Source organism: Aethina tumida, chromosome 3, assembly GCF_024364675.1.
Source record: "Aethina tumida isolate Nest 87 chromosome 3, icAetTumi1.1, whole genome shotgun sequence".
Lineage (NCBI taxonomy): Eukaryota > Metazoa > Arthropoda > Insecta > Coleoptera > Nitidulidae > Aethina > Aethina tumida.
The window spans coordinates 20,100,049-20,119,459 of NC_065437.1; the positions used below are offsets into that span (position 1 = coordinate 20,100,049).

At 30.3% G+C, this 19,411-nt stretch overlaps 6 protein-coding genes and 1 pseudogene across 8 annotated transcripts in view; 4 read left to right on the forward strand and 3 right to left on the reverse strand.

The window, feature by feature from the left end:
• LOC109596650 (prominin-1) overlaps window positions 1–2,339 on the forward strand; it is a 34,418-nt gene extending 32,079 nt beyond the window's left edge. For 2 of the 3 annotated variants that reach the window (XM_020012226.2, XM_049964427.1), the window contains exons 17-23: window positions 266–301; window positions 581–619; window positions 673–717; window positions 888–926; window positions 994–1,041; window positions 1,100–1,147; window positions 2,084–2,339. In XM_020012226.2, coding sequence (XP_019867785.2) covers window positions 266–301; window positions 581–619; window positions 673–717; window positions 888–926; window positions 994–1,041; window positions 1,100–1,147; window positions 2,084–2,111 — 283 coding nt within the window. In that variant the 3' untranslated portion in view covers window positions 2,112–2,339. The remainder of the gene's footprint in view (window positions 1–265; window positions 302–580; window positions 620–672; window positions 718–887; window positions 927–993; window positions 1,042–1,099; window positions 1,148–2,083) is intronic. The other variant, XM_049964428.1, reaches the window with a different exon arrangement.
• A 1,543-nt stretch (window positions 2,340–3,882) lies between these two features.
• LOC109596658 (larval/pupal cuticle protein H1C-like) lies at window positions 3,883–4,875 on the forward strand. Its single transcript, XM_049964703.1, has 2 exons — window positions 3,883–4,107; window positions 4,162–4,875. The coding sequence occupies exons 1-2, from the start codon at window positions 4,096–4,098 to the stop codon at window positions 4,756–4,758; spliced, it is 609 nt and encodes a 202-aa protein (XP_049820660.1). The 5' UTR covers window positions 3,883–4,095; the 3' UTR covers window positions 4,759–4,875.
• Window positions 4,876–6,541: 1,666 nt separating this feature from the next.
• LOC109596651 (larval/pupal cuticle protein H1C-like) lies at window positions 6,542–8,228 on the reverse strand (annotated as a pseudogene).
• Window positions 8,229–12,650: 4,422 nt separating this feature from the next.
• Window positions 12,651–13,373, reverse strand: LOC109596659 (larval/pupal cuticle protein H1C-like). The gene is made up of 2 exons (XM_020012235.2): window positions 13,326–13,373; window positions 12,651–13,271 (listed from the first exon to the last, which is right to left on the reverse strand). Exons 1-2 carry the CDS (start codon window positions 13,335–13,337, stop codon window positions 12,717–12,719), a joined length of 567 nt encoding a protein of 188 aa, XP_019867794.1. The 5' UTR covers window positions 13,338–13,373; the 3' UTR covers window positions 12,651–12,716.
• Window positions 13,374–14,552: 1,179 nt separating this feature from the next.
• LOC109596655 (cyclin-dependent kinase 8) lies at window positions 14,553–16,642 on the forward strand. Its single transcript, XM_020012231.2, has 6 exons — window positions 14,553–14,920; window positions 14,973–15,414; window positions 15,469–15,682; window positions 15,737–15,918; window positions 16,009–16,235; window positions 16,291–16,642. The coding sequence occupies exons 1-6, from the start codon at window positions 14,702–14,704 to the stop codon at window positions 16,387–16,389; spliced, it is 1,383 nt and encodes a 460-aa protein (XP_019867790.1). The 5' UTR covers window positions 14,553–14,701; the 3' UTR covers window positions 16,390–16,642.
• Window positions 16,643–17,044: 402 nt separating this feature from the next.
• LOC109596656 (FAU ubiquitin-like and ribosomal protein S30) lies at window positions 17,045–18,095 on the forward strand. Its single transcript, XM_020012232.2, has 4 exons — window positions 17,045–17,102; window positions 17,323–17,411; window positions 17,465–17,630; window positions 17,878–18,095. The coding sequence occupies exons 2-4, from the start codon at window positions 17,337–17,339 to the stop codon at window positions 18,039–18,041; spliced, it is 405 nt and encodes a 134-aa protein (XP_019867791.2). The 5' UTR covers window positions 17,045–17,102; window positions 17,323–17,336; the 3' UTR covers window positions 18,042–18,095.
• A 569-nt stretch (window positions 18,096–18,664) lies between these two features.
• LOC109596662 (TM2 domain-containing protein CG11103) lies at window positions 18,665–19,357 on the reverse strand. Its single transcript, XM_020012238.2, has one exon. The coding sequence runs from the start codon at window positions 19,281–19,283 to the stop codon at window positions 18,750–18,752; it is 534 nt and encodes a 177-aa protein (XP_019867797.1). The 5' UTR covers window positions 19,284–19,357; the 3' UTR covers window positions 18,665–18,749.
• Window positions 19,358–19,411: the final 54 nt, after the last annotated feature.

The window sequence follows — 19,411 nt, forward strand, 5'->3', positions numbered from 1 at the left end:
TCGGAATTATTGTAATTTGGCGGCGACAGGAGGACGTAAGTGGGAACAACATCGTCCTGAATTTTCGTTAGCGAAATGTTTCAGCGTTATTGTCATTGGACGATTTTAATTTTGTTATTTAAATATTAATTTTTGTGATCAAGGTTTTACGTTAATAAAACAATAGTTAGTGTATGCATAATAATTTTACTGTGTAACCTCGTTTCTGTGTTCATTCATCTGTCCATTCATAATTCCTTAATTGACTTCAATTATCTTTCTTCAGACGACCTTCTCAGCCTCTCATACCGAGTCCACCCAGGTGAGTGTAGAAAGTGCGATAAATAATAAAGCGATTATCTGCAAAACAAAATAAGTTTTTTATTTTTAATATGGTCACATTCCAACCAATGAAATATGTGAATATGTAATAAAATTTTTATTGCAATCGTCTTATACCACAACATGTTACAAGAAAAATGAAATATTGGTATGAAATCTATTAAAATCGGAGTTAGGTTTATGTTAATTAAATGTTTTCAAAATAATAAAAACAACAAAAATATAATAAATTAGATGTTAATTATAATTTTTGTTTCAGGATGCCATCTAATATATCTTCACAGATTCATTCTCCTAGGTAACTAATCTTTGTTAAAGTGGGATTTATTTTAACAACAATAAATTTTCTAGGATGCCGACTTTGGAATCCCTTTCTAGAAACTTATCACCCCAAAGGTAGACTTTAGATTAATATGTTAATTAAAATATTTAAGTTATGTATATTTTTAAATAAACTAACAATATCTAGATACATACATATTTAGGATTTTTTCTAAATATCCGATAATACATGTTAACAAATTGATGACAGACATCCCCAACACTAAAACATATCTCAATTCCAGCAAATTATCTACAATGTTCTCAAGGATAACAGAGTCTAGGTAAATCGAACAATAATAACGATAAATCTTATTTAAAACTAAATTTCGTGTCGTTGTTTGCCGCCAGAATTGTCCAAAAACCGTCCACATCTGGAGCAAGGACTCCCAGAACCAGGTATTACTCACGCGAATTTCTTTTGTTTTTTAACCATTTATTTATCTGTCCTTTTCAGAACCCGCATGGAACTTTTGGAGACCGTTGAACCCGCATGGAGTAGAATGTACGTACATATTATTTTCAAACTGATCCTGTTAAAATCTGTTTAAATCCAATTTAAATGCATTGTTTTCAAAAATTTGAACTTTTTAATCATTTGATTGATATATTTAAATTTAAAATCATGTCACGAGAAATATATATGGCATATCATTCTTAATGATCATAAAATAATTTATGATATCAATAAAATTACTTTACATGTATATTAAATACCATACGAGGGCTGTATGATAAGTACCTAGTCCAACCCAGATATGGCGTTGCTGACATTATAAATATGACATATTTCATAAACATAAACTATCACAACAATCCTATCAAACTCACAACCATTTAAATAGAACAAAGGGAAAAATTACTTTTTTAAAAATAAATCAAGCTCTGCACATTCGTTAGCAATTATAAAATATTGATTTCAACATTTAATCATTCGTTATGAAGATCATTCAGGTCTTCCAGATAAGGTAACCACTTTTTAAAAACAACCACTACATCGAAGAGAAAAAATGCATGAAATTGCATTGCTCTTTTGGGGCATCTCAATTGATCTAGTACAGAACATTTTAACTCACTTGTATATGAAAATGCTTTCCGCAAGATGGGTGCTGCAATTTATCAAGAATGTTTGAATTGCTTCGCATCCACCATTTATTATTATATTTAACTGATTAAGCACCCATCGATTATCTCTTATTTCCAACTAATAGATCCAATGCTCAAAGATGCTGAAGTATGAGTGTAATGCAATTTTTTAGAAAAAATATAAAATATAAACGTTGAGTTAAGTGTATCGAATAGGAAGAATATATAGAAGTTAATCCGTGATACAGCCCACGTATTTATATATTGAAACTATATTTTTGTCACAATAATTATTTTGTAAAACAAAAATATAGTAAAATTGAAATAACATGAGTTAAATTATTTTCTTTTTCAGGGAAGAAGTTCCTAAAAGATGGTTATAAAAATGGATTGAATCTGATTATACACTGCCCATTTTATCAAACAATTTTTATAATCACTATGTAGTGACATTTAAAATCCACTTTACGTAATATTGAGGTCGCATATTGTTGCCAAAACAAGTTCTCATTATAACTTGATTCATTGTACTTTATATTTATAACACTAATTAATTAATTAGTTAATTAGAATTTAATAATATAGTCGTAGTTTGCAATTTTACTATTAAAAACAAGATTTAATAAATATACTTTGCAAATTAAAACAATGTTTTATTTATTTCCAAATGATGAATCGTTAAAATATTTGTTATATTTAATTAATCGAATAATCGAAGCGGAATTTATTATTTCGAAATTTAAATAATAAGCACTGCTTATGTAATCTAGGGTGGGTTTAAAATAAATTACTTTGATTGGGCAACAAAAAACACAAAACATTCTATTAAGATTAATTAGTTAAATAAACCAACGCATTAAAACTATTAACAAATTTCAATTTATCGTAACTAGTACATTTCAATAAAGATATAACTACAGTAATAATTCATTAGGTAAATATGATACTAATTTAACAATTCATGTATTATTTATTAATACAAAATTACTCAGTTAATAGTGATTTTATAATTATTTCATAATTAATATTTGTTTCAAATATAATTTGATTCGCGAATCAAATTCGTAAACAAATAACGTTCAGATCCATAAATATGTTGATTTTAAGGATTGTCACACTTGTTCAAGCAATTTAAAATATTAGATTAATTTTTGAATCGAAACGTCAGGATGTCAATTAAAATTAATTTCGAACCCTCGCCCTATTCGAACGCAGCAAGATGTTACTTAATAAACGAGAAATTCCGCACCGATTGAGCGATCATTTCAGCAAGTCTCATAAGGATGTCCGCCAAATAGATTCAAAATTGTATTATTGATTTTATGGATTTAAATATTGTTGCATTATTAAAAAAATATTTATTACTTAAATTTATTCACAAATTTTACAACATCAGTAAAACGTCTTTTATAATAATTAATTTAATTAATTTCTTTTAGTTTCATTTATTATTCAAATGTATAGTTCAATGTCTATTTTATTCTCTAATATAGTATTATATGCATATTCGTTTACCCAACCTGATTTTATAATTAATAATAACTCCCTTTTTGAATCAATGTCATTATTGTGTTTGATAATTACTGTCCCTCCAGGAAATGCAATGAATTAGGCAACCTGATTTTATAATTAATAATAACACTCTTTTTGAATAAATGTCATTATTGTGTTTGATAATTACTGTCCCTCCAGGAAATACTGTGAATTAATAAGAATTAATTTTCCCTGTTATTATTTCGTGTATGTTATTGACATGTGTTACTTAATAAATTTATATACTTTTCAAAATCATTTTATCTAAATTTAATTTTATAATTACATTTAATAATTTTAAAAATTTTATTATTACCATTATTAATAATTTGACATAATGAATAATACATTAGATAACTTTTTGAAATCATTATTATTTTTTAACGTAGTAGGTTTTGTACTTCACTTGTGAAATAGATACATATCTGAAATGGCATTTAAAAACTTTACAAACATTCCTAAAGTGATTTTGCATATTATGCACCAAAAATTTGAAATAAAAAATCAACATGACAATTAAATGTTAAAAATATTGTTGCCTGCTGTAATATTACATAAGGAGATAAGTGTTTTCACTTATAATTTAATGTACAATACCTACATTTAAATGAAATTCGCCAAAAATATATGAGATTCTGAAGGTTATTCACATTAATGTTGATACACTTCTTATATGTCAAATATAATAACACAGGCTTATTCCTCTAACCTAGACCTTCATTAATAAAGAAAGTGGTTTACGCCTAGAACACTCGAGCAGTACAGCATCAATATAAAAGCGCACCGAATTTTTTCAACAGTATCAGTCAAATCATTACCGACAATCAACCGACAATGGCATTCAAAGTAAGTAAAATACATCTATGTTCAATACAAAAACTTAACATTATACCTTTTTAGTTCGTAGTATTCGCCGCCGCTTTGGCTTACGCCAACGCCGGTCTTCTCTCCGCTCCAGCTGTAGCCACTTACGCTGCCGCCCCAGCTGTAGCTCACTACTCCTCCGCTCCAGCTGTAAGCAGCTCCTACATCCACCAAGCTTCCGCACCAGTCGCCGTAGCCCACGCCGCCCCAGTCGTATCTGCCTACAGCGCCCCATTGGCTCATGCCGCCCCAGTTGTATCTGCCTACAGTTCTCCAGTAGCCGTCGCCCATGCCTCTCCAGTAGCAATCCATGCTCCAGCCATCGGTTCTTCCCAACAAAGTGTAGTTCGTGGTCTCGGTGGTGCTCAAGCCATCTCCACCTACTCCAAAGCCGTAGACAGTGCCTTCTCCAGCGTACGCAAATACGATACCCGCATCACCAATGACGCCCTCTCTGTAGCCCACTCTCCAGTAGCTGTCGCACATGCCGCTCCTTTGGCCGTTGCCCACGCTCCCGTCGCCGTATCCCATTCCGCCCCATTGGTAACCAAGACCGCCGCTGTAGCTTACTCTCCAGCTGCCGTTGTCTCCCACGCTACCTTCTCCGGTCTTGGTGTAAACTACGGATGGTAAATTCTTTACAGTTTTGATTTGTTAATTTATTTATTTATTTCTGCAATAAAGTTATAAAATATAGATGTCATGTTTGTATTCTATACAATATCCAACTCAATAAATATACAATGAGTATACATTAATATCAAAATCTGATCATTGTATATATAAATTATATAAAATAATAAAGAAAATAATTTTAGTAATTGTTGTCCTACTTCAAAAGTAAATACAGTAAGGCAACAGCCTTTATTATTCAGTAAAACTAAAGACTTGTGGATCCATTAATAAAAAATATTCATGATAATCTACAAATTAAATTAATACTAATAAATCAATTCAACAATCAAAAAATATTATTAAATCATTAAATAAAATATTCTGCATGTATATTTGAAGTAGAAAAGATTTTACGTGACTATTGCTAGATTATAAAAATTGTCTTATAAATCGTCCATGACTTTCATAAACTTAAGAGAGCGATGAAAACAAGAATTTTATGCGCCTTAAAACCGAATAATAGTCATATTTAAATTTTATGGTATGAAAATATAAAATAAATATAAAAGTATATTTATTATTTAATTGGTAATATAAATTAATTAACTCGTCACATCATTATTGTCAAATATTTCACACTGCAATTTGTTTGAATTTTTATTAATATGTGGAATTTTCTATTCAAGGTACTTTTTCCATTCAAAAATTATTTATACTGATTTATCATACAAGAAAATAGACAAATTGATATGATTAAGAATCGAATTGTCATTTCAAGAATCGATTATGAAAATCTAAGACCACCAGAGAATAAATGTTGATAAATAAATAACTTTCCAGTATACTATATAGTATATAGCCATTAATTGTCAGAAACTAATAATGTATCTAAGACACTCAATGATGTGTCGTGGCATCGATCTAATGAGATTATCGACGTTTTCTTGTTCTCATCCCACACGAACTGAATCTGACATCTTAATTCATTAAGAGTCGTTGGAGGGCGCTGTAAATTCCTTAAACATCGCCCCATCATCCCACACATGTTCGATTGGGGAAAGATTTGAAGATCTAAGTGGTCAAGGCAGTAAATTCACATGGAAGGCTTCTAGGAAGTTTAATGTATTCCTAGCAATATGTGGTGGGGCATTATCTTGCTGAAAAATTAGTCCGAGATCTCTTCTTATGTAGGAATGAAAATAAGACTCCAAAATATCATACTGTTTCTAATGAAGAATGAAGGTACCATGAAATTACCATACCATACCATTAAACCCACAGCAAAACGAGAATCACATCACTGTCTTACTAACATATAACCATCGTGCATGCCCAAGCAAAGGCGTTCCACTATTGAGGTTCCATACACTAGTCACAACGTTGGCATCTATGGTTTGCTAGTAGAAGTCCAAGAAAGAACGATAAATCCGTAGACCATTCATTCATCAGCAATCATTCGCTTTCAACTCCTGTCCCTTAGAGCCAATAATTTAAAACGACGGTCTTGTGGCTCTGTGGTAGCTTTGGATTTTTCAGAACTATTTCTTCTTCGTACTCTAGACATGTTAAACATTTAATACAAATTACTAAATAAAACAAATTGTGACAAAAACTAAGAACTCGTTTATTTGAGGTGTCTTTATTATTTTATATAATGCATATTCAGATTTTTATACTGGTACATACTAATTTCCATTAGTATATTCAATGAGTTGAAAACGAAATAAAACATAATATATTTATTTTTTATAACTTTATTGCAGGAATAAATAAATAAATTAACAAATCAAAAATTATAAATTTACCATCCGTAGTTTACACCAACACCGGAGAAAGTAGCGTGGGAGACAACGGCAGCTGGAGAGTAAGCTACAGCGGCGGTCTTAGTTACGAATGGAGAAGCATGAGCTACAGTCAAAGGAGCAGCGTGAGCTACGGCTACTGGAGCATGAGCAACAGACAGGGCATCATTGGTGATACGGGTATCGTGTTTGCGTACGCTGGAAAAGGCGCTATCTACGACTTTGTGGAGATGGCTTGGGCACCACCGAGACCTCGGACAATATTTTGTTGGGATGAACCGATGGCTGGAGAGGCATGGGCGACAGCTAAGGGAGCACTGAAGGCAGTTGCAACTGAAGCAGCATGAGCTACGGAAACTGGAGCGGTTGCCTGATGGAAATATAGAAATGTCTTCAACTTCAACTTTGAATAACATTGTCAAATATAATGTTTATTTTGAAAAAAATATATAAATATTATTTCATAATCGAAAATTAAATTAACTAAACTAATTCTCAAGCACTTTCTTTCACTAGATGGTCTAGGTCAAGTATATCTACCGAAGTTAATTTGCAATATATAACAAATAAATATGGGTCGCGTTTAAAATTATTAAGTATTATTGAGCAACATATTATTTCATTCTAATTGCAATATATATATTCTTTTAATATACAAAATTTTAAGAACTCTATCAAATAATTAATTGTTTTTACAGAATATACTTGGATGGATGGATTGAATATGAAAATGTATATAAAGATTTTCACGTTAAAATTAAAATTAAAAATAAATGAAAAAAATGAATAACCATTTTAATCTTTAAAATGGTCGCCTTATTTATGGATAAGAATTTTTACATCAAAAATAATTCAACTTTGTAAGGATGCCCTTCAAAAAAAGCTTTAAGTAATAAAGTTTAGTAGTAAAATAATTTATAATAATTAATTAGTTATTAATATTGTACCTTCTACTCGATTTTCAAAAGAATGTATGTTCAGTTTATAATTGAAATGAAACTACTAGAATAATTATTTAGATTATTATATTTTTATTATAACTTTTAACATTTAATACCAAGAATACTCATAAGACCCAATAGATAATTATTCAAAATCTTTTAGAAACCTCTTTCAATATAAGGAATTTTTAAACAAACACATATTTGTAATATGTTGAAATTGCAATTAATAAAGAACTTTTAATAATATTTTACTGTGTTCAGTTTATAATTGAAATGAAACTACTAGAATAATTATTTAGATTATCATATTTTTATTGTAACTTTTAACATTTAATACCAAGAATACTCATAAGACCCACCCTCTCTGTTGTTTACCCTTACATATGCAGTTGGATGCCCATAAGGAATATGAGCTGCTCCAGATTGTGGTGTACGTTGAAACAATTGCTGGTGAAGCACATCAATGTGAGGAACGTTTTCATGGATGACATCGAGATGTGGTAACTGTGCCACATGGTAATGTGGTTGCTGAGCTACATGAAACTGTGGATAACTACCCTGCAGCACAGGTGAAACGAGGTGAGTATGATCGAGAGGGACTATTTCGGAAGTTGGTAGAAGTCCCGCGTTGGAGAGCGCAAGAATTGCGGAAAATATTATTACCTGTAAGAAAAAAAAAATAATATTAGATTGCATTGTCATGTGTCTAAAGTAAGATGATAACACGTACTTTGAATGCCATCTTGAACACTGACATACACAATCAATATTAACGAATCTTATATACTGTTTATAAAATTGAGGTTGACCAAGTATTTTTGGGTGGGTACGCCCTCCCAACGAGTTTACTGCCCATGAGTTATGGGAATCCTTCGATTAGCATTTATACATTGCCGATGGCGCAAGAAGCCATATATGAATTTTCAGAATTATCTGCGTTACGCTTTACAAAACTGGGACTCCAAATTATTTTAAATTCCATTTTAACATAAATCCTATTTTAAGCTTAAAAAACAGGAAACATATAAACGTATAAAAGGAAATATTGATATGAAAAAAATAATATTAAATTGTATATTCATTTAATATAATTTATATATGTTATTTTATCAAAACGAAGTGTTTGTTAAGTTATGATCTATGGAAATTACACAAAGGATCAGGATTTTTTATAGTAAATTAGCTCATGAACTATAAATACATATTCTATAACTACGACTATTATGTTTATTATTACATTTTGTAATTTAAGTAAAACAATAGTAATAAATTCGACATAATAAAATGATAATAAGCTGACCTGGATGTTGATCACAGAAATATTCGTATTTGGTACGTTGCATAACAGGCCCAAAAATAAAAAATGAATGCTATTAACTGAAGGATGTCTGTATGTTATTGTCGATCTTCAGCTGGTGGTGGAACATTGTTAACGCCCAAATGTTATGAGAAATGCAGCTATAAATTTGTATGAAAGAAAATTGAAGTTTTATTCCAGCATCAGTATTCCACAATGACTTTCAGAGTAAGTCAAAACATTTTGTAAATTTGATATAATTTATAATTATCTTCATAATTTTCTAAATATAAAATATTTATCTACTAAAACAAATTTAATTTTCAGTACATCATCATTTTGGCTGTTGCGACATTTACTAATGCGGGTATTATATCTACGCCAGCAAGCAGCTCTCCACCTCAACTGAACTATGATCTAACTCATTATCATCCTGTTCCACTCATACCGAGTACACATCAATTGTATCAACATCCAACTTACAATTCATATGAACCATACGGCCCAAACTATCATCATCAATTGCATCCTACTCAACAAGTCATTTATAATCAGGATCGTCCTAATTCCTTTGTGAGGTTTAATTCACCCACTTATGATTACGAATATTACTGGTACAATAATAGATACTAATTGTGATATAAAGCACTTAATAAATTTACTTTAAAAATGTATGTTATATTTAATATTTTTGTTTTAAAATTATCCTTACGCATATACTAATGTTAAAAAATTATATAGATAATAACAATTCTAAAAAAAATATTTATTTTATAATTCAATGTTTCATTGATATCTTTTTAATGCTACTTTAATATAACTAAATATATGTAAATATATTAAATAGTTGAGTTATTTATGAATCATAAATTATGAATTTTAAATAGAACAATAACATATCTGTATATTGCATTTTTATTAATATTTCATTCATAATTTTTGGACTAGTTCAATGCATATTTAATATAAATATATCAATAGAGTAACAGCTCAATAATTTAAATAAATTTTTAAAATACTTTTCTATTATTGACTTTTTGGTTGTTGAATTCTTAACTAAGGAACATAAGTTATTAAATTCAATTCAACAGGAAATATAATTTTTAATGATATATTTTTTAAATTTAATTTTAATAAAACAGTACTTTTTTACATAGAATATATTAATAATAATAATTTTATAACATGTATTATTAACTTTTAAATTTGTTCAAATTCGAAAAGATCATTTAATAATTTTAACTTTACCTTTAATAAATTTAAAGCATTAAAACTTTATAAGTTATAAACTATTTAATCTTTTATGAGGAAAATTAATATTAAAATTAAAAATAATAATTAGGAATAATAAGCAAATTAATAATAAAATTAAAAATAACAATTAGAAATAAATCATTTATTGATAAATTCTAAATAATACTTGTACAAAATATAAATCTACCAAGCGTATGATGCACCGATTCCTTGGAATTGAACATGGGATACTGCAGCTGCCGACTGACTTTCAACTTTGCCGTATCTTGCCTGAGTGTATCTTTCAACCGGTGCGTAGGTTACGGGATGTGCGTGAGCGTAACGTTGAACAATAGTTGGTTGAGCATGTACAACATCAATATGAGGCACTCCAACATCGGTCCTGATAACATCCACATGTGGTGTGCCCGCAGCGATAACGTTTCCATATCGAACACTTCCAGGTATGATGTCGATGTGCGGCGCAGGAGATTTTATTGTAGAGAAAATGTCTACGTGGGGTTGTACTTTGGAGAACACATCAACGTGAGGTACTCCGGTTGGAATAATCTGTGGTACCTTGGCAGGAATTACGTTGAATTGTGGCTTGATAACATCTATATGTGGTACTGTGGGAAAAACATTTACCTGAGGCGATGGTAGAAAATCTACATGAGTTTTTACTGGTGTTTTAATTGTTGAAATTATGTCAACGTGAGGTAATGTATTAGGTATAATATCTACGTGAGTTTTAATTGGTTGTTTAAATGTTGAAAATACATCAATATGAGGTAATGTTGAAGGAACTACATTCACGCGGGGTACTTTTGCAGGAATGACATCAATATGTGGTAGAGGAGCTCTTATCCCAGGTAAATATTCAATGTTGGGTTTTACTGGAGGTTTATACGGTGTAAATAAATCTACATGTGAAACAGCTGGAACCACGTCAACATGTGCTGGAATAACATCTACATGTGGCTTGATTGGATGCGGACCAAAGACATTTACTTGAGGCAGAGGTGTAGGGAATACAGTATTTGTAAGGGGACAATCTACATGTCCCACAGGAGTCGATATTAGTCCTGCATTGGTGCAAGCCAACGTTGCAGCGATAATGATAATCTAAAACAAAAATATGTAATTGCATTTATCCTCTACATACACGTTTACTATATTAAATAATTATTCAAAATATTTTAGAAATCAATATAAGAAACTTTTAAACAAACACATATTTGTAATATATTAAAATTGCAATTAATAAAGAACTTAAATAAATTAATAATATTTTACTGTTTTAACTTACGTTACGAACCATTGTACGCACACTGATGCTGAATCGTATTATTAGTATTCTTTTATAGGGCTTTATACAAGACTTAAACAGGTGCATTGGGCGTTGACGCTTTCCCTACCAAAAAATTCTTCTTATTATATGGACATGCATGAATCAAATAAATTACCTTTGTAAGTTACAAATTGTTTCTCATAATTATGCAATATAGTCGATCGAAGATTTCTGTAAATTTTTAATTTTAACCAAATGTTATTAATCTCCTTTGTTTGCCATTGGCTTAACATTTTCTAAAATAAATTAAAAATTAAACATTTTAAATTCTAATAAACTTAATAATGTTAATTACTATCTGTCTGCACTTTTTCTATTATAAAAGTTAATAAAATTGTATATTTAAAAACAATCAGTATGATAATTTTTGTGTTTTAAAGTTGTAAATTTGTATATTGTATTTTGTGTTTTATGCATATATTTTAAATCCATATCTTGAAAACATTGGCTTAACATTTTCTAAAATAAATTAAAAATTAAACATTTTAAATTCTAATAAACTTAATAATGTTAATTACCAAATATTAGTAACAAAGTATAAAATATAGTACAAATTGTAATAACAAAAAAACGTCGTTAAATCAATTTAATTTGATTTCTAGAATAAAAGAAAAACGTATATACAATTGATAACGATTGATACGTATAGAGATTTTTGGTAACATTAAATAATTGTTTAAGCATATAAGATATATGCACGCTGCTTTTATACCTTATTTTCAAGACATTATAAATTTAGAGAGTAAATTATAGAATTTAATTAACTAAACAATTTTTAATGTACTGCGACGTTTTAAATTTCATTAAAAATTTCAAACTCCAAGTTAATTATAGTTATACATACAATTGATAACGATCGATGCGTATAGAAATTTTTGGTAACATTGAATAATTGTTTAAGCATATAAGATATATGCATGCTGCTATTATACCTTATTTTCAAGTCATTATAAATTTAGACAGTAAATTGTAGAATTTAGTTAACTAAACGGCTCTTAATGTATTACAACGTTTTAAATTTCATTAAAAACTTCAAACTCCAAGTTAATTATAGTTTGTTGTAATTTAATCTTTTCACTGGATGTCAGTAAAATTTCATTTTCTATTTATTGGTTTCAGTTTATTGTTAATAATATCTTTGTCATATTTAAGTAAAATTTATACATATTTTTTTTAATCTTAACTCATTTCTCAAACAATACTGATATTTAATCATTCTTATATTTTATAATAATTCAATTCGTGTTGTTTATTACATTTTACAATAAAACAATATATGGTTCTTATTTTCTTCAACTTTATTTTACAAATAAATAAATAAATAAATCATAAAATCAACTGAACGAAATTTACCATCCGTAGTTTACACCAAGACCGGAGAAAGTTGCGTGAGAGACAACGGCAGCTGGAGAGTAAGCTACAGCGGCGGTCTTGGTTACCAATGGGGCGGAATGGGCTACGGCCACGGGAGCATGAGCTACGGCCAAAGGAGCAGCATGGGCAACAGCTACTGGAGCATGAGCTACAGAGAGGGCGTCATTGGTGATGCGGGTATCGTATTTGCGTACGCTGGAGAAGGCACTGTCTACGGCTTTGGAGTAAGTGGAGATGGCTTGAGCACCACCAAGACCGCGAACTACACTTTGTTGGGACGAACCGATGGCCGGAGCATGGATTGCTACTGGAGAGGCATGGGCGACGGCTACTGGAGCACTGTAGGCAGATACAACTGGAGCAGCATGAGCTACGGCGACTGGAGCGGAAGCCTGGTGGATGTAGGAGCTGCTTACAGCTGGAGCAGATGAGTAGTGAGCTACTGCTGGAGCGGCAGCATAGGTGGCAACAGCTGGGGCGGAGAGAAGACCAGCATTGGCGTAAGCCAAAGCGGCGGCGAACACAACAAACTAAAAAATAAAATTGTATTAAAACAAATCTTTATATTTTAAAATTTATATTACTTTGAAAGCCATTGTTAATTGTTTGTCAGTGTATATGTGACTGATGTGGAATAAATAATTCGCTCTACTTTTATACCAATTCACTTACATTGGTGTATCTAACCAAAACCACTTTCTTGATGAAGGTCTAGGTTAGAGGAACTTGCTGCTCTGATTCCAGAGGTATGACATTTTGCACTCTTAATTTAGTGAGAACGCATTATACAGGCAATAAAGGTTAATGTTATGAATCTCATAATATTGAATACTTCTTAACATTAAAAAATACATAACAAATTTTTAATTAGTGACGAAAATAATTTTTGAAAAAATAAATGAAAATTCGACAGTTGAGTATTTATTATTAATATTAAAAATTCAGAAAATTTCTCTTCGTACATTATTGAACGGTATTATCGTTCTTATTACATAATAGCCTCAGGTGTGGTCCACTTTCGCTCTCGGTGAAGGTCTGGGTTAGGGTACTGCAAAAATCTTATACTAATAAATCTCGAATAAGGTTACAGTGTCTTGTTAATAGTTTAAATGGCCAATATAATTAAATTCTATAGAGAGCAAGAAAAAAAATTAATGAGGAACGTGAATTTTGAATTTTTAATTCCAATTCGACTTTACGTAAAATATTATCTGTCTGCACTTTTGCCTATAAAAGTTAATTAAATTGTATATTTAAAAATAATCAATATGATATGCATATTTTTTAAATCCATATCTCCAAATAATTCCATTTAAGATTACGGTGACACTCGTAAAACAAACACATAGGTAATTCCCACAAAACATTTCTTCGCTTGAGCTCAAGCTCATGTAAATAAATGTTTAAGACACATTACAAGGTGGTATTCCTGAGAGTTTGCAGACCATAGGGTGTTCTGCTATAGTAGCAATTATAATTGCATATAATCCGAGTCCCCATAGCATTAAAAATCATAAAATTGAAAATGATAGAAATATAAACTAACAAAAATTATTTTCCGTCTCAATGTGTTTATTATTTTAGCCATTTTATTTTTAACTGTTTATGTTTTGTTTCAATTTTCCATTATATCTTAACATAATCTAGAATTTAAAAAAATAACATAAATGAGTGCCGAAACTGTGAAGTTGGAAGATTAACCCTTTAATTTGATTTTTTTTTAAATTATTGCATACAAACAGGTCGCAAAGCAATGTTGTCAACGGCAGTATCGGCAACAACCGTAAACAAGTACAGTTTGACGTTAAAAAGTTAGGTTATATGTTATACAAACAATAACTTGATTCTATTTTCAAATATCAAACCAACCGTGTGCCCCGACTGCAATAATATCGACGTCTTCCTAATACAATTATCGCACTTCTGTGAAGTGCATACAATAGTTTATTGGCGATATAATATGTCAGCTCTCATGATGGATTACGAATTTAAGATGAAAACGCAAAACGAACGGGTTAAGGTCGAAGATTTGTTCGACTATGAAGGTTGTAAAGTAGGTAGGGGTACTTATGGACATGTGTACAAAGGTAGAAGAAAAGATGGTTCAGATCCTAAGGACTATGCTCTAAAACAAATTGAGGGTACGGGACTTTCAATGTCTGCGTGTCGTGAAATTGCGGTAAGTATATGAGTTATAAATCAAGTTAATGACATGATTATTGTGATTTTAGTTGGTGAGAGAATTGAAACATTCCAATGTGATTAGTTTAATTAGAGTATTTTTATCACACAATGATAGAAAAGTGTGGTTGTTGTTCGACTTTGCTGAACATGATCTTTGGCACATAATTAAGTTCCACAGAGCTGCCAAGGCAAACAAGAAGCCAGTTATGGTGCCAAAAGGAATGGTTAAATCATTGCTTTACCAAATTTTGGATGGAATTCACTATCTGCATTCGAACTGGGTGTTGCACAGAGATTTGAAACCAGCCAATATTCTAGTTATGGGTGAAGGACCTGAAAGGGGCAGAGTGAAAATAGCTGATATGGGTTTTGCCAGATTGTTTAATGCTCCATTAAAACCTCTAGCAGATCTGGACCCAGTTGTAGTAACTTTTTGGTATCGAGCTCCTGAATTATTGTTAGGTGCACGACATTACACTAAGGCTATAGGTATTTTATTAATCTAACATACAATTTATGGAACTTCATACAATTGTCTTCCAGATATTTGGGCTATTGGTTGCATATTTGCGGAATTATTAACATCAGAACCCATTTTCCATTGCAGACAAGAAGATATTAAAACTAGCAATCCATATCATCATGATCAGTTAGATAGAATATTTAATGTTATGGGTTTTCCTCATGAAAAGGATTGGGAAGATATTAAAAAAATGCCTGAGCATCCTACTTTATTAAAAGACTTTAAAAAATCTACGTAAGTAGTTTATATTATTATAAAAATAAAGTAAATAACTGAATTGTTTTTTAGTTATGTTAATTGTTCATTAGTTAAATACATGGACAGACATAAAATTAAGCCAGACAGTAAAGCATTCCACTTATTACAAAAATTATTATTGATGGATCCAAATAAACGTATTACTTCAGAACAAGCTATGCAAGATCCCTACTTTACAGAAGATCCACTCCCAACTCAGGATGTATTTGCAGGTGTGTATTTTTAATCATTTTCTATGGGTATACTGTAAAATTTTTTATATTTTAAATTCTGAAACTAGACAATTTACATTTTAATTTTAGGTTGTCCAATACCATATCCAAAGAGAGAGTTCTTAACAGATGATGATCAAGAGGAAAAAAGTGATAATAAAAGACAAAATCAACAGCAGCCCCAGCAACCACAACAGCAGCAACAACAACAGCCACCCCAACAACAGCAACAGGGCTCAACAAATGACAATCATGGAAATCCTGCAAAGAGAGTTAGACTGAATGGTCCTCCACATCCTGGACAAGTTAATCAACCTGTAAGTTGTTGTAACTAATTGTATTATCAGCATTTTAAACATGTATTACTTTTAGAATATTCCAATATCACAACAGCAACAAGAGTTCCACCAGCAACAAATGATGTACAACAACAGTACTCAGCAGCAGCAAAATTTCCAACAAAGATTTTAAAATTATTTAAAAGCTTTGTAAACAAAGATGTTATCCAATTCTAATTAATGTGATAACTGGTACATCAAAGTTAAAATCACTGTGAACAATTTTATAAACTATTTTGTAAACTTTTCTATATTAATAATTTCATTCATAGGTTAAATCATACTTAATTTTAAATTTATTTACAATTGTTTTTATCGAATTTTCCTGTTATAAGGAACTTTTATAACATCTATAATAAGTAAATATAGATTTAATTTATTAAATTTTTATAGACTTTTTCTTATACCTTTATCCAATCATACCCCAACACAAATGCAAACAGAAAGATTTATAGTAATAGCAATTACATAGTAATCACATTTTACATATTTATTCTAAAATATAGAGGTTTATATAACAAAAGATGTAGTATAAAGAATATATTTAGAAATTAAAAAAAAAGTGCGTTAAAATAAATAATTTGAAAGACGTAGTATGAGTTGCATATACTATTATTTCCCGATATAAATACAATATAATATCTTATATATCTAAAAAAATAACTGAATAAACACATTAAATGTATATTCAAAAAAGCAAAATAATTTATGTGATAAAAATATCTTTTTACCAATAATCTATTATAAGAATTTAAATATCCCGCTTAAATAAAGTGTGCGCGATCATCTGTCAAGAGCTTTTCCGCTTCCTATGCGCAATCTCTTTTTGACACATCTGCTTGTTGGGTATGTACGGCTTTTATTTTTCAACTTGAAATTTCGTTAAATTAGTGCAATAAATTATCTCGTAACTACGTAATATATGTAAGAAATATTATTAAGTATATACTAGTATGATAGTTTTTACAGTTTTTCCCTTCTTTTAAAAAAACAACACCGTCATAACCAACACCTTGTTGTAACATGTGAGTTATTCGTGATCACTAAACAACATTTCCTTTTGCAGATACGTAAATCAAAATGCAGTTGTTCTTCCGCGGACAATCCACCCACGTGCTTGAATGCCAGGGAAATGAAACAATTGGAGACATTAAAGTAAGAATATTATGAGTGTAAAGTTTATCGGTTATGACCAATGATGTTTTTAGGCCCGCATTGCTGGTCTCGAGGGCTTGGAAGTCTCCGAAATCAGATTGTACGCTGCCGGTGCCCCAGTTGATGATGAATGCTTAGCCAGTGCTTTTGAAACCACTGATGTAGAAATTACTGTGGGACTTCCTGGTGGTAAAGTGCACGGATCTTTGGCTCGTGCTGGTAAGTTTGTTTCTTTTAGACATAATATATTATATCTTGTTCAATATATATGCAAGACACAGCAGGTATTTAGTGCGTTTGTAACTTTTTACCTTCCTGAATCTTGCTAAATTAAATGAACTTGTTTGAAGCAATTTTAATGTTTGCCAATTTGAATTGCTATAGAAAGATTCACACACTTTAAAAACATAATATCAACAAAATATATTGATGAGTTCAAAAATGACTAAATTTGTTTAAATTATAGGTAAGGTAAAGGGACAGACCCCAAAAGTTGAGAAGCAAGAAAAGAAAAAGAAGAAGACCGGCCGTGCTAAGAGGCGTATTCAATACAACAGAAGATTCGTAAATGTTGTGGCTCCTTTCGGACGTAGGCGCGGACCAAACTCAAACTCTGGTGCTGCCTCATAAATATATTTTGCAACTATGACATCTGTTGCTTTAATATAAGTTTAATATGTGTAATTGACTTTTATTTTCCTTTTATACAAAATAAATATTTACGATTTATCTTCATATTATCATTTTTTTTCATTTTTGCCCAGAAAGGGATTAATTTTCAATTTTAATTAATAAGGTTCTGTTCATTATTTATTGTATTGTTTTTTAAAAATTTTGAAACGTCAAAAATTTGTATAATTAAAGGACATCCCATAATGAAAACGTTATGTTGTCACATTGAATCCTTTTTAAATAGTAATTTTAATCCCTATAATATTTAAATGGAAGAAGACATTGATATTAAAATAAAATGATGGCTTTAAATTTATTTTTATATTTAAAATCAATCTCTCTTCAATACAATAACCAGTGATACTCTACTAAAGGGTCATGAACTTTCAATTACTGTTTACTGTAAATTTGAATCAAATATATTTATATTTTGTTATTATTTATAATTTGAGCATAAGTAAGCTTATAACAAAGATATTATTAATGGAAATAATATTTATATTATTATTAACAGATTTGTCTATTTTTTGTGTACAGTTTAATTTTAAAGAAGTAATTTTAGATGTAATAAAACTACTAACTATTGTTAAGTCTTTATTTTCCTTAAACTAAATATCTTAAAAATAGCATCTAAAATATAATACAAAAACAAATATTATCACATATTTAAACATAGTTGTTCCAATTGCTACCATCTTCTGGAGTGAGATGATTTGTCACCAGGAGTATTACATCAACAATCCACCACACACCTAATCCACCCAGTGTAAGTAACTTGCCAACTCCTGTTCCAGTTTGTCCCAAACAAAATCTATCCATTCCCAGGAATCCCAGAAGGATGCTATACAGTAAAGTAGTGGCAAAATATTGTCCTGAGTATTTTATGCATGGCACATTCTCTCTGAAGAAAGTTTTGTTACCATAGCATTCAATAAAACTTAATGCGCGGCACAATTGTCTTGTTTTCTCCACATCTTCGTATTTCATGCCACCAAACTTTAGACACCCGTACTGTAACTCATCTCTGGCAGTCTTGTTGCCTTTATGATCCTCTAAAGGGTCACATTCGATGAACTCCCATGACAAGTATTCACATTTTACTAAAGGCGAGAACGGATTGAATGGTTGGGATTTGTTTTCAGTTATATCAGATTTTGCCAAACAAATTAATAAAACTACAAAATACACAATTTGTAGCATTATTAACAAATATTAACATAATCTTGATATGAAAACAAACATTAAGGTTATGGTTAACCAAAACTACAGGGTTGCCACAGACTCTTTTTTGGTGTTCTGTAGTTTTTTATGATTAGCCCAAATGGAAA